Here is a 22775-nt window from a genome sequence, read left to right on the forward strand (position 1 = left end):
AGTGCATGGCACATTGGGGGCTCTCAGCCACAGTGACCACCAAGGGCTATATGGCAAATTCTAAGCCTAAACTAATTGCCCATACATGTTGTTGTTCGTGAGCTCACTTGCAAAACACACTCAAGAGTCGCTATGGCAATTCCAGCAGCACTTTGAACCAGATCTTGAGTCACCAATGCCTTGAATCACACCACAGCAGCAGTAGGGTTCTGGTCTCTCTGAAGGCAGGCAGCACCCCAGGAGAGACCCATGGGCACCCACTGCGTGCTGGAGACAAGCACTGCTCTGCTGCAGGGATGCCAGCCAGGACATCCTGCCTGTCCCTGGGGAGCCAGGAGGGGAGGATGGCACTGACAAGGAGGGTTAGAAAAACAGGCAAAAAAAACCCCCAAATCTGCCTTTTTAAATGAACTGCAAAATTTATTATAGTGGTTTGCTCCTGACAAGGAAGTTGTTAACCTCCTGCCTGGACAGGAAGGGTGGGGAGTGGGGAAGGGGGGGGGATGAGAGGGAGAAAAGGATGTGAGAGACAGAGAGAGAGAGAGAGACACTTAAGGACACTTCATTTTCTGAAAATAAACATCTTTTACCTCCCAAACCATTTTCTGCAGTTCTTTTTAAGTTCACAAAAAGAAGAAGGTGAAACTGAACCACAGACTTCAGGAGGAAAATGCACAAACATGTTGAAAAGCAGAGACAAACATGCTCTTCTGCATCTAACAAGCTTCCACAAACCGCACAGCTTCTGGCACAGCGTCTGCAGCTCCTCAAGGCACCGGCTCTGCATAGAGCCACTGCGGATGACAGCCCCCTTGAAACGAGGAGCAGATACCCACTGTGGAAAGCAAACCTGAACCAACCCCAGCCACGCAGGAGGAACCCGGCTGAGGGGACCATGATGGTCTGCCTGGAGTGGGGTGGGAGGGGAGGAGAGCACGGCTGAGGCCAAGAGCAAGCAGCAGCGAGATCTGGCACGTCCCAGCTCGGAGAGCTGCAGCCAGTCATGTCTGTGAGCCCCTGTTCCATGATGGGAGAGGAACCGATAGCTCTTTGCCTGTGGCTTTGGCACAGCTTTTGCTGTAACCTGGGGACACAGGGAGTCTTGGGGCTCAACCCGGCCCAGCACAAAGCACAGGACAATTGTTATGACTCCTTACCCACAAACTGGGGCAGGTAAATGCAGGACAGGGGCTGCACATGCTGGTGTAGGGCAGCTCTGGTCTGTTTGCAGCCTGGATGTGCTGCTGGAGGCTGCACCTCCCTCCTGCCCGGCTGCTCTGACAGCATCTGTGGACAGGAAGGGGACAGGGTCTGTCTCGGGACACCATCCCAAGGCTACTTCATCCTCATGCTTTGGGAACCAGCTCACTTCACAGTGCTGCTGCTGCCTGGACAGTGTGACCTGCAAAGCGTTCCTGCTCTGTGGTCACTGTGCTGGCACCAAGAACACAGCAGCAGGACCATGGGCCCAAAGACTACTGAGGATGGTCCCCTGCTCCCAGTACCGAATCTCTTAGAGCCTCTGCAGCAAAGCTGTGACATCCCAGAGATCTGCTGACCATGGACACATGTGGGCTCTGCTGCTGCCATGGGCTGCAAAGCCGCGGCTGCTGCATCCAGCGCCGGCAAGCACTGAGAAAACAAATCTCAGCCAGGGGCTCGGCACTGCCTGTCCCTGCCTGCCTTTGCTAAGCCAGGACAGTGGCAGGATGCAGAGCAGGCGTCAGCACTGTGTGGAGTGAGGACCAGGGACCTCAGCATGTGCACCTTGGGGTGCTGGTATGGCTGCGTGGGGCTGACATCTCCAGCCCCAGCCTCGGCATTCTGCTTTGCTCCTGCAGAAATCCTCTGCCTGGGGACACCCCAACCACTGCAAAACCACAACCTGGGGGGAAGTTCACCTCACCTCTCCCCTGCCCTGTGCACGAGGGGCCCTGAGACATGGGGCAGGGTTAAGGGAGGGATGGCAGTGGTGGAGGAACAGCAGGAGAGGAGCATAAATAGGAGAAAAGCCAGAACAGGCTTTACCTTTCCATTGCACTACAGAGATGGGTTGGGTAGGCAACAGGTCAGGCAACGCGTGTGCAGAGGAGCCAGGCAGCAGCGCTGCCAATGGCACAGTCAGGCAGCTGAGCCCGCGGCCCCAGAGCCATCAACTGTCCTTGCTGTGTATTAAAATAAACCATCTGGGACTTTTCCAATAGCACGGGTTAAACAGCATCACTGAGAAGGCGGGGTGGAGAGGCTGCACCTGCCCGTCAGCCCCGGGCATGAGTCCTGCCCTGGCCACACCGCTGGCAGCACTGGGGCTCTGCCGGGTCTGTGCTGGCAGCTGCACTCAAGTCCTCTTGGCGTGCAGCATCTCGATGAGGAGGTTGTTGCAGGGCACCTCCCCGCTGAGGTGCTTGTGGTAGAGATACTCCTCTGCCTGCATGCTCAGCGCCCGGACCTCAGAGAGCCGCAGCAGCAGCTGGCGGAACTTGTCTGTGGCATGGGGATAGTGGCACAGGGTGTACTCCAGCAGTGCCGCGTTGGCCTTCTCCTGAGCATCCTTAGCCAGCATGTGGTTCTCCAGGTACTTCACGTCTGCAACGGAGGAGAATGATGGTGAAGCGGTGCCAGATCCACGTGTCTGCCCCAGCCAGTGTGCTCGGTGTACCAGAAGGGACCTACACTCCTGTGTCAATAGCCCTCATGCACAAAAACACAGTGCAGGACAGGTCCCATGCCCCGTCTCTGCCTGGCCATAGGCTCCCCATCCATTCTCTTCCTGCTGCATTTCCCCTGATGCTGAAGATGGATGCCCAATGCCCCTGGCAGCAGGAAGGCCAGTGTCCCCCTCCCTCACCGCCCAGGAGGCTGCAAAGCCAAAACATGTTACCAGCTGTACCATGCACAGCGAGCTGCTGCCATCAGCCCCCTTTAATTCCTGAAGGTCGATGAAGTGGCTGAATTAATTCCCCAATAAACTTGGGCTTTCTGATGTGGCAACCAGGCTCACCAGCCTGGAAACCCTAATCCTCTGCCAGGGTCACAGCAGCTCCCCTTGATCTCGCTGCCAGCTCTGCTGCTGCAGGGTGGGAATCTGTGCATCAGGCAGCAGCACCAAGGCACAGGCAGGGTCTGGCAGCCAAGAAGCCACCGCAGCCCAATGGCAGCAGATTGTCCCTGGGGACCACTGGTCTGTAACTGCTCTCCAACTGGCAGCCACAGAAGAGGGTGACTGCAGGGACAACCCAGGAGGGTGGGTTGGGGCTCCTCCGAGCTTTTGGGGCAACCTGAGCTGGGGTCTGCTCTCCATGGGTGCTTCCTCAGTGCTGGGGTGGCCATGAAGGAAGCACTGATTTTTAATCTGCACAACATGATAAACCAGCCCCGCACACAAGTTTCAGTGGCTGTAGGGAAACAGTGCTGTGCATTGGCCCATCAGCCAGCTACAGCCACAGAGAGCAATGACACCTTGTGCCCACCCCCAGGAGAACTCGCTGCAAACGCCAGCACCGAGCTCATTTGGGGCAAACGGATTTAATAGATTTACTGTACGGAGCTGCCCAGCAGCACTGTGCTTGGTAATGGGGCTGCCAACTCTGCTGCCCATGTCCAGCAGCCACTGACGCAAAACTCAGGTCTGCATCAGCACAGGGAAATCTGGGCATGGTTCTGGCCAAGGCGATAGGGAGTTCGGGGTTTATTTCTGGTTTTCATCCCCAAAAAGCATGGAACTGAGCGTGGCTGCACCCAGAGGGCTGAGCAGCTTTTGGAAGGGCAAACTGCGGTGCTGGTGATGGAGATGCCTGAGCAGGAGGGAGCAGATGGGACCCCCGTACCCACAGGTGGAGGTGTCTGTGGCCTCCCCACATTAACTGAGAACCCCTTTGGGTTGGCCATTGCACCTAACACTGTTCTAGCCCTGTGAAGCTGGGAAGCTTCTGATGCTCAGGCAGAGCCCAGGGAGCAGAGGTGCAGCTGGGGGGGCTCTGGGGGTACACAGTCCCTGGCCATATCCACAGCCAGGCTGCCCTGCGGGCTGAGTGCTGCACGGCATGGGCACAAAGCGCTGCAGGTCATGCCAAGATGCACTTTATCAGATCACCCTTCCCTTTCAGTCCTGTGGCACATTTGCTCCTATTGTCTCCCTTCTACCCGGGCTGTTGTTATGAAATCTCTTTATCTGCATAAGGTTATTGTGCATGACATTAAAAAAAAAAAAAGAAGTTATATTGATAAATGTCGAATCTATCCCCTGAGTTGGCTCAACAATAGCTAGTTCTACTGGATGAACTCACCTGGTTCTCTGAAAGACCCTATTCACTGTTTAATTGAATATTTGAATAATCTTTTCATTCCTGCAAGGAATAAAGAATGTTGTCCAAATAACATTGACTCACTTCATTTAGAGACACTGCAGCAGTTGCAAAGACTGTCCTGTGACAAAGCCTCCCATCACACATACAGATATGCCTGGGATTATTTCTATGCCCTCAAGTGTTCTTCCTATTCACAGCTCCTTTTGTTTGGGAGAAGCTGCTGATAAATTGCAAACGCTTAAGGGAATGTGGGCTATAAAAGCCTCTCTTCCTCCCCTCCCCAAGAGTAGCTGCTTCATGAATGTAAGTCATGAAATCGAATGATAGGTCAATCCATTAAGGCTCTATTAAGCCCTTCTGTAGAACAAAGCTAACCTGTGCCATCCTCATAAATATTGCTATTTTGAGAAGCCCTAATTTTAATTAAATCTCTTTACCTGCTCAGGAGAGAAATCTATTTAGAACTCAAATGGCAGCTCTTGTGAGTGGGGCTTGGCTTTGACTGTGCTGTGGCAGAGTGGTAAATGTGGAAATTCTCTTGTTAAAGGCAATTACATCCTGCACATAATACACAATCCCATCCTCTACAGCTGAGCCTGCGAAGGGCAAATTACTCCAAGTGAGCTCTGCAATATGGAAAGAAAAAGTTGGATTTGGGGCAAAATGATGTATGGGAAAACACAGCTCTTTGATTTCCACCCCCCCCCCCCCAAAAGCTACTGCTCCAGGGAGGCGGTGGGCATGGCAGCCCGTGCTCTGGGGGGATGCTGCTTCTGCTTGCTGTGCTGTGCCATGCTGTGTTGTGCTTGTGAGCAGCAAAAGGACTGGCCCTTGCAGTGCTGAGCCCCACTGGCTCCTTTATTTCCCAGCCTAGGAACTGTTTGTGCCGCACCTTATCACTGTTTGAACAGCAAATTATCGTATCTAATGTCTCTGGTTTTCAAAACAGCTCCAGAGGAAGAGAAAGCTGCAGGAGGAGATGCTGCAGGTGCAGGAAGGAGGCAGCACAGCTCCATGTCCACAGCAAAACCGAGTCAAACTGAAGGATCATCCAGACCTGACAGGGCCCCAGCGATGGGGGAGTGGATTCCCATTCCCACTGCTCCCTAACCTATTAACCCAGTGGCGGTGCTGCTCCTGGAGCAGGCTGGCTCCTCAGCAATCCTGATACACAGTGGTGCAAACTTTCCCTCTACCTCTACCAAAACACACAGCAGGGTCCATCCAGCACAGACTGCAGCTCATGGCCTGCTGCACTTGGCAATGAAACAGAGTCACTGGCAAAAGTCCATCCCCCCGCCCCCAAGATGGGACCCCACAGATGCAGAAGTGCAAGCACAGACTGAGGCACTGGGAGAGGGTGGGGAACAGGTTGAGATGAGGATGGCGACAGGATTCCCCCAAGCTGGGCTTACGGACCCAGCTCAGCACTAACACCCAGCTGCTGCAGGGACCCAAGTACAGGTTTCCCTAGGGAAATGCCTGCCCTGTCCAGGTGCATTCGATTAGCAGCAAGTATAGGAAGTGAAGTAGCTGCAGTGGCAGAAGTGTGAGCCAGGAGTGGGGCAGCCAGGTGAGCTCCCTGGAGGCCACACCACCATCCTTGCGCAGGGAGGTCAGACCTCTCACCGGGATGGGGCTGAGGGGAACATGTCAACACCAGTAACGAAGGCAGCCAGCACCCTGGGGTCCCCATGGCGCTCAGCACCACGCACAGCCACACAGCCTCACCGAGGGCTGAGATTGCTCCGGCAGGACGCTGATGGGCATGCCTGCCTTGGGGTGATGTCTGCGGGGCAAGGAGCTGCATCCCTGACCATGGTGCATGGGAAGCGCAGGGTGGGAGCGGGGCAGAGCCGCTGTGCATCCCCAGGGATGCTGAGGGAGCAGCAGTTCCTGTGTGTTTTGTCTACGTGAGGCGGCACGTTGTGAACCTGCCACCTCAGCCCGACCGCAGGCTCCAGGATGAGCCTAATCAGGAGCGCCCGCAGCCCCTGCCCAGCGTGGCGGCACGGGCCCGGTGACGCAAATGGCAGGAGATAGGGCTGCTGCCTCTGTCAACACACCTGTTTTGCTGCAGCCCTATCAGCCGGTTGTTCCCTGCTCGCTGCGATGGGCAAGTGACCAAAACAGCCAACGGGGCAGCAACATCCCCCATGGATGGAGGCAGAGCAGCAGCAGGGATGTTTTGGACCCCGCGGTGAGGTGAGGGAGTTGGCAGGTCCCAGCCCTTGCTCCTGCCTCCTCATTAAAAGCCTCTTCATCACCCATGGCTGCAGCCACTGGCACGGCCAGACCCTGGGTTGTGTGTGCTATCTCTGGCTTCACTCCCACCCCTCAAAACCCCCTCAGCAGCATGGCCATGGCCTCACCCCGGTGCCCCTGCAGCAGCGCTCACCGAGGCTGAAGAGGATGAGGAACTTGAGGCAGACGTACTCCTGCCGGTCCACTTGGAGCGACTGCAAGTGCAGGATGAGGTCCTGCGTCCGCAGCATCAGCGTGTTCAGGACAGAGCCAGCCTGGGCTGCAATAGTTGACACATCCACCTGTGGCGACAGGGATGGTCAGACATGGTCACCAGCACCCCCAAACACGCTGCAGGGGACCCCATGCAGGGCAGGAGCTGGGCACCATCCCACGATAGGCATGAGGCTGATGGGCACAACAGGAACCCCATTTCTCCAGCACTGCTTAAAATAGAGGGACCCTTTGCATGGTGCTGGCATCACGGGCACCCACAACTCCAAAAACTGCCCCAGGGAGGGAAGGAGCCCCTTCCCCCATCCTGCCTCTGCAAGTGGGGGTGTCACTGTTAATCTGCCCACGAGAAACAGTTTTCTCCAGAACCAGGAGCTGGATGGCAGGATGGAACAGAATGGGATGAGATGGGATGGATGGGATGGGATATGATGCGATATGATGGGATGGGATATGATCCGATATGATGGGATGGGGTCTGCCCCGCGCCAGGTTGGCCAGACTGGGCCAGCTAAGACAAAATTCACCCTGCACCCCTATCCAGCCCCACCACTCGTCCCCTGCCATCCCTGCTGCAGCAGACGCTGCGGTCTCTGCGAGCCACCGCTCACCTCCTGCCCGGTGACCAGCAGCAGGCTGTGCTCCTTGCCGTGCTGCAGCTGCCGGAAGACGTGGTCGAACACGAGCAGCTCGCTCCAGCAGTTCTGCAGCAGCTTCATCTGGTCACCGACCTGAAACACATCCAGAGCAGCACCACTGACACCATCGCACCAGGGCACGGCAATGGCAGCAGCAGGGGCTGTGTCTGTATAAGCCTCTTCCTAGTGGCCAGGCTGCCCCTACACCACCCCCCTGGCTCCCCAGCTCTGCATTCAAGGGTCAGCTCCCTCTGACCAACTCTGCAGCAGCAATGGCTCAAACTCACACCATCAGCCGCTATGGGATGTTGCCACGTTAGCACTGGACCTGGGCAGGACTCACACCCATCTGAGTCTCACCATGAGCACAGCAGAAAGGGTTTTTTTAGCAGACTGGCATCAGTATCACAAAAGCAACTTATTTTCAAGTGCCCAGGAGCAGAGCTGCGAGTTCAGTCACCAGAGTTACATGAAGCAGAGTGGACGAGGCCTTCTGTTACCAGGATGAGGAATGCCTTGCCATGGATGCAGCATCAACACGATGTCTTGGAGAGGTGACAAACCTCCTCCTAAGGCCCCCAGGTGACCTGACCTACAGAGACTTGTCAAGCCCCAGGTTTGCTTTGTGCATGCATTTGCTTGCCAGCTCGTCATAGACAGTGCAGGGGGCATCACATTTCTACATCAAAATCGCAGTCTGACTGTGAACAAGCTCTTAGCAAAGAGTTGCTGCATCTGATTAATGAAACATTACTTCATCTCACTGCCGCTATGCCCTGCATCACCTCCAGCCCCCCCTCCACAGTGGGTGGGTGAAGAGGACAGCAAGGCTGATGCCCACAATGTCTATAGTGAGGATCACAACCACCAGCACCCTGCAGCCAGGTTACACCTTTAGGCTCACAGCCCAGGCATGCTTCACGCTGTGCTCACACAGCACCCAGCAGATGTCCATTGGGAGCTGCACCTTGCACTGGAGGAGAGGAGATGGGCTCTGAAGCAGCTCAGTGTGTTTTGGTGGCACTTGCTGGCTGTTACCAGCACTTGTATTCCTTTATCAGGCACAACCTCCCTGAACCACACGCAAATCTTTAACAAAGTGAGTGCTGGCCACATCCCTGGGCTGCTGCACAAAGTCCCTGTGTCTCTGGGAAACCCCTCTGGATACTTTAAGATGAAAGAAGCCAGCACCCACCCTCACCTCCCTGCCTAAGATGGAAGGTTTGGGACAAGGGGGCACAGAGTGGCCTCAGTGCAGCACCATGGGGAAGCCGACAGCCATGGGGCATCGCTGTGCCCTACAGCTGCCAGGTCAACCCCTGCCCACACGACCGCCTATGTGATCATGTTCACATCTGCATGGGTGCTGGTGTGTGCGTGCAGGCACAGGTATACACATACACAGCTATGCTTTCAAAGAAATGCCTGCGTTACCTGTGGTGAGAAGATCAGCCCAGGATGGAACACGAGGCACAATGCCATCCCCAGCTTGGGGAGCAGGCAGGAGGCAAGCCCTCCAGCTGCCTTCCCTACCACCCCTCCAGGAACCGCCAGCTTCAGCAATGCTCTTCGCAGGACCCCAGCTCCTTTCTGCAAAGAGCTGAACCCCACCTCTGCTTGGAACCCCCCTCTTCTACAAGACTGGTGCAGGGGTTGTCAGTAACACTTCCCTGCAGAGCAAATTCAGCACCAGCAGAAGAGCTCTGCAGTGCCATTGTGCTCGCTGCCTTTAATAGAAGGAAGACAGATGCAGTATCACAGGGCTGGATAATACCCTCGTTTTGCTGAAGAGGCTGCAATAAACCAGTGCTGGGAGATTGCAAAAGGAATAGAAGTCAGATGAGAAAGAGCTTTATGGTCTCGGAGCCCAGCACTCCCCGCGAGCCACCGGGATTTGTCTCTCAAGTGTGGTGGGTGGTCAGAGGCAGACACAAGCAGCACGGGGAGGGAGATGCGGTACAGAAGGCAGTGACGGCAGCCAGGGCTGCAGCACCGCTCCTGCCCGCTGGCAAGAAACCTGCCTGCAGCGAGGTGCAGTGGGTGCAATGGGGCTGCCAAGGTTGGGCTGGCTGCCACATCGCCCAAAGCAGTGAAGGAGCCACGGTGCATGGCCCAGCAGCACAGGCCGTGAGGTTTCTGTTCAGCCACTGAACAAAAGAACTGGGGAAAAGCTCATTCTGCATCAAAACAAAACGGAGATTTTCTGCATTCGGGATGCCCTCTGCCCCCAAGTGAGTGGATGGCTGTAACCTTGGCCAGCCCTCACAGGGACCTGGGCCCCCGGCATGGCAGCGTGCTGCCCGCACAGCCACACGCTCCTGTGTGGTGCCGAGCTCCTCTGCTCCAGCTGAGTCGCAGTGTTGTTTTGGAAGCTCCTTCCTGTGCCTCATTCCTGAGTGGGACGAGCTCCAGGAGGGACAGACTGAAAGTTTTGCCTTGAAAACGGCTTTAAAAAAAAAATCAGCTTTTCCAGCAGGAGCATTTCAACCATTTTGAAATCTTTCCTTCCTTTAAAAGCCACTGATCAGCTTCTCCCAAACTCTGCAGGTGGTTTCAGCTCCCGCAGCAGAGCACCCCCCTGCATCCCAACAGCAGCACGCTCTGCCCTGCGTGGCTCCTGCATGGCTGTTCCTCTCCCCTGTGGCCTTTCCTGCCAACATCGCAGTGCCCCAGAGCCATGTGGCCATGGCACTGGGGGGGACATGGCTGGGACCCAGCCTTGCCTTCAGCCCAGCACCAAGCGGGCTGTCCTCATGCCCTGGGATGGGGCAGCAGTGGGTATCCTGCTCCGGCTCCCCACTGGAGATCACCTCCCCTGCACCCAGCACCAGCCTGGCCCCCCAGGAGCAGAGGCTGCTAATGGAAGGCCACTCAGAGTCAATCAATCCTCCCAGCGAGCCGGCACGCACGCACTTTCGCCTTTAAAAGTTAAGCAAAGGATCTTCCTCTTTTAATGTCAAGGCTTTTCCATGGAGAGCTTTACCAAGGACCTGGCGCAATCTGTCTTTAAAAGGCAATTTTATTTAGTATTATTTTTTAAAGCAGGCATTTAACCCATTCACAAAACATGGCAGCAAAACCCTCGCCAGGCAGGGAGAGCACTGCCCTGCCACCCGGCCACTAAAAGCACCTTGCTGCGACCCTCAGAAAAATGCACTTCCCTGTGCCAAAGGCCTGGAATCACGGTCCGGATGGGAGCAGGGTGTGCAGAAGCATGGGTGGCAGGATGTGCAGAGCACTGCCCGGGTACAGCGCTGCAGGACCTGCATGTGGATGTAGTTTTAAACCTGCTGCAACAGGCGCAAGGAGAGGAAGCCCCTGGGGGTGTTGGGGCTCCCTGGAATGTGGCCAGGCCACCCCAGATCCTCAGCATGCCAAAGTTGGTCAAGGGCAGATGGTGGGACCGAGGTGGGGGATGCCCTGGACCACCCATGCAGGGAGTGGGACTGTGCCATCCCCACAGGTGCACGGCACATGCCAGCATCCTTAGCTGCAGCCCAGGCAACTGTTGGGTGCAAGCAGGACCCATCACCTTGGCTACCAAGAAGTGAAAAAGTGGTTTACTACCGACTAGCCACCTGCACTGAAACCCCACACAAGTCCAAGGTGTTAACGGTCAATGAAGGTCCCCATCCCACTGCCCAGATACCAAGGTGATGGGCATCTTAAAGCAAAAGAACACCAAGACGATGTTTAGAGAAGGATCTCATCTCCCTGCTGGCAGAGCACACTGCTGTGGCACAGGCTACTGCTTTTTGCTGGGGAACTGGCTGCAACAGTGCATGGGTACTGGGACTCTACGTGCACCAGGGAGCAAAGGCAGGGCTGTGCCAGCCAGATCACTATCAGGCAGGGAAAGCTGTCACATTTCCCCCAGTGCACAGGATGCTAAACATTGCTGCAGCATCCACGACCAGAAGGAGATTTTAAATCTGCCAAAAACACTCTGGCTGTTGGCCAGGAGATGGGGTCAAGATGACCCACGCATGCTAAAGGCAGAGAAGCAACTGACTACAAATAGGCTTTGTCGTGGCTCTGAGATCTCTAATGAGAATCAAGGGAGAGCAGCCCAGCCCCAGGAACCCCTTGGTCTGCAGTAACAGTGATGTCCTCAGTGCGTGCTGCTCCCCCTCACACACTGGTGCTTGCCCATGGATGGGAGGGTGGTTTGCCCCAGCCCCTTGGCCACAAGGGGCCGAGGAGGGCATCAGCATTAACCCACCTCCCCACAGCCTCTCCGTGCCCCTCCACCAGCAGCAGGGACCAGCCCACCCCAGCCTTTGGGCTGAAACCATGGCAATTTGTTTAACATTCCTGGCTGCTCATCCCAATCTAAAGGTCACCGCACCCCTTGTGCACGACATTGATATGTATGTGCAGCACTAACACCTATATAAACCAGTCTGTGTAAGATGTCAAATAAACCAAACCGAAACCAGACACCAAGTGAGCGTGCAAGCGTGTGTACGCACATCCCTCCCTGTGCCTCCCTCCATACATACATACATACATAAAAAAATTACATCTGAAAGGACAATGTTGCCCGAGACTCACGACCCAACAAAATATATTTCACCCCCGGCCCATATTTTTCTTCCTGAAGAGATGCTGCAAATCTTCCCCCAGTCCTGACACATCTCATCTAGACTCAGTTAAAGTTCGTATTTATGGGCGTCAGCGCTGACCTCTTCCACCTCCGCCCGCGTGGCCTCGCGCCGCGGCTGCCTGGCCGGCCCTCGATAAACAAGCGGGCCCCCAAATCCCCCTCTGCCGCGCGGCATTATTAGTCTTGCCTCCGAAGGCCAGTGCAGTCCGTAATTCTCTGCCTGGTGACACGAGATGAGCGCCGCGACATCAGTCTCCGCGGCGGATTGGCATGGGGACCCTCGTTTGTCAGTGGCAGACTGACAGAATTACTGGCCCTTAAATGAAACGATATATCTGGGAAGTTAAATCTGTTTTCAATCTGACTGCCCCGCGCCTGCGGGCGGACGTGGCGTGTGAGCCGATGTCAAGAGGCCATTAGCACAGCTCCCCCCTCTCCTTGCCCAGGCGCAGCGGGGGAGCCGAGGGGGTGTCTCTCTAACACCCCCCATCGCGGCCACCCTGCTGGGAGGAGATGGCGAAGCACCCGCTCTGCCACTGCCCCTTGATGGGCTGTGAGTGTGGGAATGGGAAGCAGAACCGCCAGCTCCAGAGGGGACCGGCTCCTGCTCTCCCTGGCAGGGAGCAAAGGCTCGTCCTAACCAGCCATGAACCAATGGGTCCCCGTGCCCCCGAGGCTTTGCTCCCTCCTCCCCAGGCTCCCTGTGAAGCCCATGGGAGAAGCCAGCAGACTGAAGAACAGCCCTGCAGCAGGAGCATGTGGGTTCTGGGAACGTTCAGGCAGGCAGGGGACACCGTGCATGGGGTCATCTGCCTGAACCCCCTCATCAACCCCCTGCATCCCCTCCCTGCTTGGCATCAGCCCGGCATGATGCCCCGGAGCAATGTCCCAGCACAATGCCATTCCAGCGTCGATCCCTGCGCTGGCCTCAAACAAGAGCCCTTTCCAGCTGGGGATGGAGACCATCACTTTCACAGAGATGTTCCCAGGGGACAGGCAGGCATCCCTTGCTCCCAGGAGCCCTGAGCACCCAGCAGGGACTGCCTGCATGATGGCCATCGATCTCTGGGATCGCGATTTTACTCCGTGCTAGCAGGCTTTAGGGTAAAGCCATAAACTGTGCGCTAGCAGGAGTTCATTTACCGCCCCAGCAGCTGTTTGCTTTTATGTGCTGGGCAGCAACAGCAGTGGGGTTTCAGGAGCTGCAGAGCTGCTCCTGCATCCCAACCACTTCACTGCATGTGCCCAAGGGAAAGCTACTGCCCTGTGCCAGGAAGGATGCACTGTGACGGGTTGGTGGAGAGCAGCCTGGGCACCATCGCCAGGGGGGACACAGCACAGCGGGGCCCGGGCACCATAGCACTGTGCTGGTTGGGCTTGGACCTGCCTGGTTATGCTGTGTGCTGTGGAGCCAGCACAGGGAATGGAGCCAAGGCCAGCAACAGCCACACTTTCTCCCGCTCCCTCTGGACAGTGTCCTGTGGTCCCTGGCCCTGTGAGATGCTGGGAATCTGCCTCATGCTCACTGCACAGATAAAGGCAAAAGGGACAAGACCCCAGTATGGCAGTGATGGATGGGGATGTGCAATCCTTGGGCACCACACCCCGTGTCCTGGCCATACTGGGGACATGCCCCACTCACGGCAGGATGCCAGTGGTCCTGCCCAGGGGAGGCCTCAGGCAGTGCCATTCACCTCCCAGAGCCCCATGGGAAGAGGAGCGCTCACTGATGTGGATTCACACGGAAACAGCCTATTTTGGTGGCACAATCAAGCTGACAATGGAGTTACAAGGCTACGCAGCAATGCAGCCGGGAGCTGCATTTACACTGTTTACAATATCTCCTGCAAAACAACAACCACCCTGTTCCCAAAATCCAGACTGGACACTGATATGATTGAAACGAGCCCAGCCCACCCCCACAATGCCATTTCCTGACACTGTTCTGGCAGCCAGGGGCTATTTTGAGCCATGAGGCTCTGCCACGCTCGGACCCATGGTACCGCAGGAGGAAGGTGATTTTGGCCAGAGCCAGGTAGCACAGCCTCATGTTGGAAGCACAGGAAGGCACCCAGGTCTCCCAGGATGTGGCTCTCTGGGTTTTGGCCCCATGGCAACATTTTCTCTCCCATTTTTGCCTCAGTTTGGGATCATAGCCCAGGACATGAATGGAAAACGATTTGCTAGAGGGGATGGCCTGGCAGGATGGGGTCAGCTCCACGTCCCCAGTGGGCACGCTCACAGGCTGCCGGCAGCAGAAGCAGCTCCAGAGGAGGCTTGGTGGTGTCCCCTGCCCCACCAGCCCTGCCCCGGCTGCCTGGCTCTAATAGGCACCCACCTGACAGCATCGATTTTCCTCCTAAAGGCGGAGGAGGGAATTGTCTCAACTATAATTCCTCAATGTTACATTTTTCAATTATATCTTGAGCTTGACACCGCAGTCACTCTGCGGCGATTGCTTCCACACCTGCCCCCGCCGTGATGGATCTGAAATCATTAGCCCCGCGGTGACAGCAGGAATTGCTCCGGCATTGCAGCCGGGCTCCGGTGCCTCCAGCCCTGCCGAGTGGGGAACCAGGAGCAGGATGGGGACACACCAGGAGATCTGCAGCCCACCACAGCATCCCATCCTCATGGCACTTCATCCCCAGTCCTACCCACCTCCCATCTCCCACTCAGTGCAGCATCCCTACCCCTGCCCGGGCTCCTACCTCCAGCTCCTTGAAGAAGATGCAGCTCCGTGCCCACTCCACAATGGAGAAGAGGGTCTGATCAGCCATCTTGCACATGAGGCCGAAGGTGCTGAGCTTCTCATGCCGGCCTTTGCCTTGCTCTTGCTGCAGGCAGGACAGTATCCGTGCCTTGACCTGGGCCTCATCAGGCTCCAGCTGCAGCAGCTTCATGATGATGTCAGGAATGTCAGGAGGGGAGCTGCTGGGGTAGGTCTCTGGGTACATGTAAGCGGGCATGGACTCGTGCACGTTTGTGTAGTGGTCCGGGTACTCGGACTTGATGGCGCGGTTGGGGAAGGAGGGATAGTGGTAGCTGGTGAGCGGAGGGTGGCTGGGCATAGTCATTCCCAGGGAAGGCGTCCCATAGGGGCTGCGCTCGTAGTCAATGGGTGTCAGGGTGGCTGGGTTGGGCGGCAAGGTCTTGGACATGGTGTGGATGCTGTGGATGGTGGAGGTCAGGCTGTAGTCGTTCTGCACCGGGGACATGATCTGAGGCACAGTCTCCAGCTTGAAGCCATTGGCACGGATCAGAGCTTTCTTCTGCTGCTTTAAGGCACGGTCCCGCTTGTACATGGGTCCAAACTTGTTCCTCCCTCCACGCATCCGATCTGCACGCACAGCTGGGGGAAAGAGAGGGCAGAGGCTGCAGTGAACCTGCTCAGAAGGGGCCCAGTCCTTCCACGCAGCACGAAGGAAATGATGGGGGGGGATTTGGTGGCTAAAAACGGCTGGGGGGGACAACCAGGGATGTAACATGGCAGGTTCAGGCCCTGGCTCTTGCTGGTGTCACCCCTAGAGTCTCTGGGAATTGCAGGAAAGGAAAAGACGTTTGGCTTTACCTACAAAATGGGCTGCAAGATAAAGCAGTTTGCATCCCTTGTGGGTTAAGGGGGCAGCCTGAAGCCTGGGCAGATGAGGAGGCTCAACACCCACTTTCATCTTCATGGCCCCTAATTCTGGACCATCCTTGGGATTTCCTTCTTTCTGCAGAGCCTGGGACCCCAGAGCCCCCTCAGGGCCCTGCATCCAGGATACAGCCAAGGAGCTCTGCCGTGACGCTGGCGGACGCACTCTGACAGCCCCATCGCGTCTCCCGGTTGGAGCAAAGCAGATGTTCCCTCTGAACCCCAAAGAAGCCCAAGAATGTGTCAGCGTGGGAGGGAGCAGGTGCTTCTCTGCAGCCCGAGCTCGTCCCTCCGCACCGCTCCCGAGGCAGCCCACCCTTGGAAGAGCCTCAGCTCGCCGGGAGCTGGATGGGCGTGCAGAGGGATGGAGGAGAGCGTGCCAGGGCTTAGCATCAAAGGGAAAAACCCCTCCACCAGTTCACATCCCCGCTGACAGCAGCAGGGTTCGCTTTTGTGGCTCAACTGTTACCTCTGCCTCTCCTTCCCCTACTTATCCTGCGGCCGCTGGAAGCAGAGCCAGCCCCCCCCGGAGAGCCAGGCCACCTCCCAAACTCTTCCCCGGCAGGCTGGAAAGGCGGGAGCATGGTCGGGAGCAGCAGCATTTCCAGGGCGAGCAGGAATGTGCTCCCAGGGGAGCCGCCCCGCGCTTCCTCCCTCATTCTTTATTCATGAAAACAGCAAATCGCTGGGAGAGGGCAGCCGGAGCCATCCTCTGAGCCGAGGGGTGCCGAGGGGCCCTGGGTCCTGAAAGCCTGCCCGGGGGTGACAGCTGCCCCGGGGCAGCTCCTAACATGAGGGGCGCAGGGAGGTGGCTGCAGTCAGCCTGGGTGCGTACCCCAGGCGGGATGCCCCGGGGCAGAGCCCGTCACACAGCCTGAGCTGGCGCAGGTCTGGCATGCCCAGACACACACCCAGCAATGCCAGAGCAGACCCGAATCCCCACTGAACATACTGAGTTACCACCACCACTCGAGGCAAGGCCCAGCAGTGCCCAGGGATCCCATCCCAAGCCAGATCCCTGTGACCCTGGGAAGGGTGCTCAGGCAGGGAGCCCACTGGTGATGCCTGCCAGGGCGCTTGCAGTTCAGCGTCTCAAATCCCCCACAGGCAACCACCAGCACACCTCCTTCCCTCTCCCAGCAAGAGCACAAAGGGAGAAGAGGCCTCATAATTCCCTTCTGCTCCACTTTTCCAGGCGTTGTGCCTCACTTGGGGTCAGGAGCCACTTGTTATTTGCCGTGTCCCAGCCGGCTGTGGGAAGCAGTCAATGCGCCCTATCTCTGGGGCAACGGGTCCTGAGAGAAGCCACCCAGGAAGCGCCTGCACCCCCCCGCATACCCCTAATAAAACCATCCATAGGCAGCCCCGGGGCCACACAGCTGGGGTGCAGGCAGCCAGCACGGGCACAGCAGCAGGAGTGGGCTCCCAACCACGCTGTGTCACCCCTTCCTGCTCCATCTGCCTGCCCAGCGCTCATCCCCATGCAGAGCCCCGGCTCACCTGAGCTGCAGGCCGAGCTCTGCCTCCCCTCTCCCATCCCCTCTGCCTCCATCCTCCTCTCCCTGCTTGGGGAAGGGGCTTTGGGTTTGCCCAGGGCTGCAGTCAGGCTTGGGTCAGGGTTGTGCTGCTTTCCCCAGCCAAGCTTCCTTGCAGCATCACTTCAGGCACTTTGAAGGGTTCTCTGTCATTGCTCTGTCCCCAAAATTAATCCTCTCAGGCTTGCTTTTGTCCTGCGGAGCTGGACGCTCCCCTTCAAAACATCACCTCAGATTCCTTGCCCCAAAATACTAGGAATTAAGGAAAGCTGGGCTTTGGTTTTTACCACAAAAGAATCAGTCCCACAGGAATATCACCCTCCAATGTGTGATCCACCCGACTAAGGAGCTAACAGCAAGAAAATACACACAAAAAAAAGGCTGTTTGGGAGAAGCAGCTTCCCAACACCCTGGCCACTGCCCTGCAGGACACGGCATCAAAGGAGCTCCACGGTGAGCAAGACAAAACCTGCTGAAAAGGGGCAAACTGAGACCGTGCCTGTGCCCCCAATCACCCCAATCACTGCCCCTGCCCAGTGCCCAAGTTCTCCTGCAGCACCGGTCAGAGCTGCCAGAGCAGGCAGGGATGGATCTAGGGCACCAGTAACTCCAGCCCAGGGAGGAGCGACCCCGGGATCTGTTTGGAGACGGGGCTGGAAGCCGGCCCACGCCGGGAGTTTTCAGGGGCTGATTTTGCAGCTCGGTGTTGTTGTGTCTTACTCCTGCGCCTCTGCTCCCAGGCTCTGCTCCCGCTCCTGGAAGCGAGCGGCTGCCGTGCGAGAACACACAGTACTTTGTGATTAACCCGCACCCTGCCCTGAGCTCCCGGGAGGGCAAAGCCCTGTGCAGAGCCCGGCCAAGACAGGGGCCTCGCCCCGGCCGGTGCATCCGACCGCTTCCATCCGCTACAAAACGAAAACGATTTCAGGGGCTAAGAGGCGGGGGTGCAGCTGACTCTGGGGCTGGGGGCTCCTTTCCGTGTCTGTTTTTCTCTTGCAGTCGATTGCCAGCGATCTGTCCCCAACAAGAGTATTTTTTAGCCCGTGCTAAGCGTTGCAGAAAGCACCGCACACGACTCGGGGATATTTGGGCCTGACTCTGATGTCTCAATCGGGATCGACTTTTCTGAGATGAGCGAGGTGGTGGCCATGGGGGCTGTGACTGCACTCCCCGAGAGCCAAGGCGAGAAATCTGTTACACTAAATGTCACCTAGTAGAGAAATGTGATTCGTGGCGGGTCTGCAGCAGTTTTATTGCGAGCCCCATCATTTTTAACGTTTTCCTTAAGTCTCTGCCTCTGAAATTAACAATAATTCCTACGCTTAACGAACACAGCAATTCCCTACGCTATTTCCCAACCGTTCTGCCAGCAAAGAGAATCCTGGAAAGTTGCAGCCGCAGCAGCCAAAACCCCCCGGGAAAAAACCGAAACAAACCAAGGAAAAGCAGGAGGCGACGCGAAAAAACGAATTTTTCTTTAACTTGGGGGGGGGAAACGGAATTGAAGCGGCCGCGGGATTCACCGGCCCGGGGCGGGCGGCGGCGGCCGGGGACAGCGCGACAGCCACCGGGAACCGCGCAGCGCCCTCCGGCCCCGCATCCCCCGTTCCCGGTGTGCCCCGGTGAGCCCCGGTGTGCCCCTACCTTCCAGGCGCATCCCCACGGTGAGGCACTTCTGGAAGCGGCAGTAGGGGCAGCGCTTGCGCTGGGTCTTGTCGATCTTGCAGCTCTGGTTCTCGGTGCAGGTGTAGTGCTTGTTGTTCTGCACCGTCCGCTTGAAGAAGCCCTGCGGCGGCGGGCGGAGGCGATGCGGCGGGCACCGGTACCGGCAGCCGGCATCGACACCCCGGCAACCCGTCCCCGAGCCCCGCTTCCGACGGAGGCTCCCGCCGGGCTCCCGCCGCCCCCCGCCGCGGTCGGGGCTCCCGTCGCGGCCGTGCTCCCGTCCCGCTGCCAAGCGCGAATCCGCCGCTAACGAAAACGGGCGCGGAGCGGCCCGCGCCCGGCCCCGCGGCCCCGGCCCCTGCAGAGCCCCCTCCCCGCTCCCTGCACGGCCCCAGCCCGCTCTCCCCCGAGCAGCGGTCCCCGCAGGGAGCCGGTCCCCGCACGCCCCGGCTCCCGCACGCCCCGGCCGGTTCCTACCTTGCAGCTCTCGCAGGTGAGCAGCCCGTAGTGGTACCCGGAGACCTTGTCCCCGCAGACCGGACAGAGCTCGTCCAGGTCCTCATCATAGGAATATTCCATCCCCTCCAGCGGCCCTGCTGCGGGACAAGCCAGCGGGTCAGCGAGACGGGACGGGGACGGGGAGCGCGGCCCCCAGCCCCTGCGCTGGGTGCGGAGCGGGAGCGCGGCGCGGCGGAGACCGAGCGGCAGGTGCCGGAGCCGGAGCCCTTTATAGCGCCTGGAAGAGCATCTCCATGTTGGTGCGGGCGAGCGGCCACCCCCCGGGGGCTGGGGAACCTCCTCTGGGGAGTGCGGGCGGCTCACGGCGCCGGGGACGGGCTGGGGGCGGAGGGACCTGCCAGCCCGGGGACAGGGGGACTTGGGGCCGCTCTGCCCCGCTGCCGACAGCAGGGTCCGCACCACGGGCCCCGCACCACGGGCCGGCAGCTCCCGTTAGCAGCCGGGGGCAGGGAGGGAGCCGGGGCTCGGTGGCTCCGGGCGGGAGCAGCCCCCGCTGCTCGGCCCAGCAGCACCGGGACCGGCTGGCTGACACCGGGCACCTCTCTGCCCAAAGGGGTATGAGAGCTTCCCTGCTCCACCGGCGGAGCTGCCCCACGCCATCCGTGGGGAACAACAAGCACCCCATCTTCGCAGGCATCTGGCCTGCGAGCAGCAGGACCGGTGCGGGAACCGGGAGTCCCGGGGCTGGAGCACAATTAAACGTGTCTGAGCAAGGGGAGCGCCCCGCAGCCGGCCCCGCACAGTGCACAGCCCCCAGACCCCCGGGTCCTGCCAGAGCCACCCCTGCTACCCCGCACCAAGAGGCCCTTCTGGCTCCCAGAGCGTGGGGAAGCTGCGTGAGGAGCGCTGGGGCGTGCAGCAGCTCCGGACACCTCCACTGGGGCCACTGATGGTTCAGACCCAGCGCCGGCCACCCTGCGAGGAGCAGCCACTGCCAACAGTGTCCTCCTCTGCCTGCCAGACAGCGGTTGTTCACCGCCAGGGCTTAATTCACTGCTGCACATTCAGGGATTCTTGATGAAACGTTCCATGACGGCAGCAGCCCGGCACAGGAGCACCCATGCTCCCGGCACGTCCTGTTTGTTGGCATGCTCCCAGGCCAGCACTCGGACACGGAGAGCTTGAGGCTCAGGGCTGGGCACTGGAGCTGAACCCATCCCATCAGGGCCAACCCGCTCGGTCAGGAGACCCTTTGTGGCTGGTGCAGTCAGAGCCTTGTCCCAGCACGGCAGGACCCAGCTGCCCGCACAGCCATGGGGAGGGAGCTCCTCTTCGAGGCGTTTTGGTGCTCAGGAAGCCACAGGGAGGGCAGTGATGCAGGAGATCTTAGGCTGTGGGTGCCGGGAGCTCCCGCACAGCTGGGGCTGTGAAGAGGCTCATGAAGAGGCCCATGCCAGGGCTGCTGGCCGCACACGGCTCATCCCGCACATCTCATCCCTCACGGCTTGTCCTGCACGGTTCATCGCACACAGCTCGTCCCGCACGGCTCATCCCACACCGGGTGCGGCGGGTAGGAAGCGGCGCTGGCAGGGAGAGCGGCAAACAGGAAACGGGCTCGGCGGAGCATCGCTCCCAAGCCACCAGCCATGGAGCCCGGCCTAAGAATAGCAGCGGAGCAGCCCCCGGTGCGGGGCAGGAGCGCTCCCACAGCCGGCAGAGCCCCTCGGCCACAGCCCCCACGAGCTCCTGTGGGAGCCGCCGGGCAGGCATGGAGCCGGAGCTGCCATCCGGGAAGAGGAACCCAGAGGGGCCGCAGGTTGGGAGAAGAGCCGAGCAGACGCCCTGAGGAACAAAAGCAACCCAGAGCCAAGGGCTGCGGTGCCGGCTGGTGCGGGATGGGGAAGGGACACGTGCTCAGCCGGCTGCGGACACCGAGGGGTCCCAACCGCTTCCCACACATCCTCCAGGGTCTTGGGGCTCCCTGTGCTCCCATGGGCAACACACGGGGGTGACCGGGGACCCACAGTCACCAGGGGCTGGGCCTCCAGAGCCGCTCGGCAGCCGGGTCTGTCATTTCTGTGCAGCAGCACGGCTGAGGGGCCAAGGCTACGGCGAGGCCTCGCTCTGCTGCCCGCAGCGTGCAGACCCTCTGTCCCCACACCCTCTAATGGGGATGGGGCAGGAAGCAGAGGCCCACGCGCGGCTCCTGCTTCCTCACCAAGCCCTGCCGCGTCCCCAGCTCTGGCCTTGGCCACCACCATGCCGGGGAATGGCGGCAGTGGCTGGGAGATGGGCAGGATGGAGGGACCGAGGTTCTCCCCACGGACACGTACTCACCACGCGCTGCCTGTGCACGCTGCAGTGTGGGGCTGGCACAGCAGGAGAACCCCCGCACCGCCCGGCAGGAGCTGTGACCCGAGGAGGTGCTGGGCACCGCTGCCCCGTCCGCAGCGGGATGGGCGATTTATGGGACCTGTGTCCGCAGGGAAGGTGTCGGGGCTCTGGCTGCGCACACGCCGCCCCGGGCAGGACATCGGCCAATCTCCTCCCCATAGGGGCCAGGCTCAGCCGGGATGGACCCACTTCGGTGCCTTATTGGCTTCTGTGGCCACGTGACCGTGCTGAAAACCATCATAATTAAGCTCCAAAACGCTGCCCATAAACTAGCATTAGAAAGTGACAGCGGAGATAAGTGGGACCCCTGCGGCAGATAACGCGCCACAGGAGAGAGACCCCGCGGGGAGGCGGGGGGCACCGGTGGGTGGGAGTGCACCAGCACCCACAGCCCTGCTGATTTACAGCCCAGGGTGGGAGGGACGGGGCCACGGGCACAGGCAGGAGGAGTGTGAGCCCATTGCACCCATCCCGTGCCGTCTCCTCTGCAGGGGAGGGTGGGAAGAGGCTCCTCCAAGCGTGAGGCCCCATGCCTCAGGTCCCTGCGAGCTCACAGCGCCCATGGTCGGACGCTCTGCATGTACCAAAGCAGCGCTCACAGAGCAGCCAGCCCCTGGCAGTGGATGTGTGTTTGATGTGTGTTTGATGTGTGTTTCCCCATGGGCGCTGTGCTGGCCATAGGGCTTGGTTTTCCGATGGCCCTGTGAGAACACAAGGGCAGCAAGGCCGGGCACTGCGGTGAGAGGCGGCACGTTGAGACCTCCCATCCCATCGGAGCAGGGATTTGCTCCCACGGCCGGCCCCGCGCTCCGGCCATCCATCACCGTGGTGTCTCCTTGTGTGTTTGCACACAGGGTCCTGCTCCTTGCCTTGTCCTGCAGTGGTGACGGCCCTGAGGACGGGCTGGCAACCATGACCCCGAGCCCTGTGACAGCACAGTGACGGCTGTACCACAGCTCTGCCCTAAGCGGGCAGCTGCTGGCACCGGGATGGCAGGGCAGTACCTGCAATCCCAGGCTCAGGGGCTGCGGAAAGGCTCATTGCTTTCAGCATCAG

General features: G+C 59.0%; 1 protein-coding gene across 3 annotated transcripts; it reads right to left on the reverse strand.

Moving 5' to 3' along the window:
- Nucleotides 1-399: 399 nt before the first annotated feature.
- NR5A1 (nuclear receptor subfamily 5 group A member 1) lies at nt 400-21867 on the reverse strand. Of its 3 annotated transcripts, none has more exons than XM_065695394.1 (7): nt 21663-21867; nt 19344-19459; nt 18846-18987; nt 14741-15381; nt 7397-7516; nt 6706-6853; nt 400-2586 (listed from the first exon to the last, which is right to left on the reverse strand). In XM_065695394.1, exons 2-7 carry the CDS (start codon nt 19443-19445, stop codon nt 2339-2341), a joined length of 1401 nt encoding a protein of 466 aa, XP_065551466.1. In that variant the 5' UTR covers nt 19446-19459; nt 21663-21867; the 3' UTR covers nt 400-2338. The 3 variants fall into 3 exon arrangements, with proteins under 3 accessions (XP_065551466.1, XP_065551465.1, XP_065551467.1); XM_065695393.1 differs by having other exon boundaries at nt 19344-19462; XM_065695395.1 differs by lacking the exons at nt 18846-18987; nt 21663-21867 and having other exon boundaries at nt 19344-19434.
- Nucleotides 21868-22775: the final 908 nt, after the last annotated feature.

The sequence above is a fragment of the Lathamus discolor genome, chromosome 15 (genome assembly GCF_037157495.1).
Source record: "Lathamus discolor isolate bLatDis1 chromosome 15, bLatDis1.hap1, whole genome shotgun sequence".
In the NCBI taxonomy this organism is placed as follows: domain Eukaryota; kingdom Metazoa; phylum Chordata; class Aves; order Psittaciformes; family Psittacidae; genus Lathamus; species Lathamus discolor.

What these genes read in the sequence shown, in the direction of transcription:
- NR5A1 (XM_065695394.1), bottom strand. Translation starts at nt 19,445, where the DNA reads ATGGAATATTCCTATGATGAGGACCTGGACGAGCTCTGTCCGGTCTGC. An exon ending in CGTGGGGATGCGCCTGGAAG is followed by an intron (nt 15,382 to 18,845) that starts GTAGGGGCACAC and finishes TCTTTCCCCCAG; the next exon opens with CTGTGCGTGCAGATCGGATG. An exon ending in CCTCATCCTCTTCAGCCTCG is followed by an intron (nt 2,587 to 6,705) that starts GTGAGCGCTGCT and finishes CCTCCGTTGCAG; the next exon opens with ACGTGAAGTACCTGGAGAAC.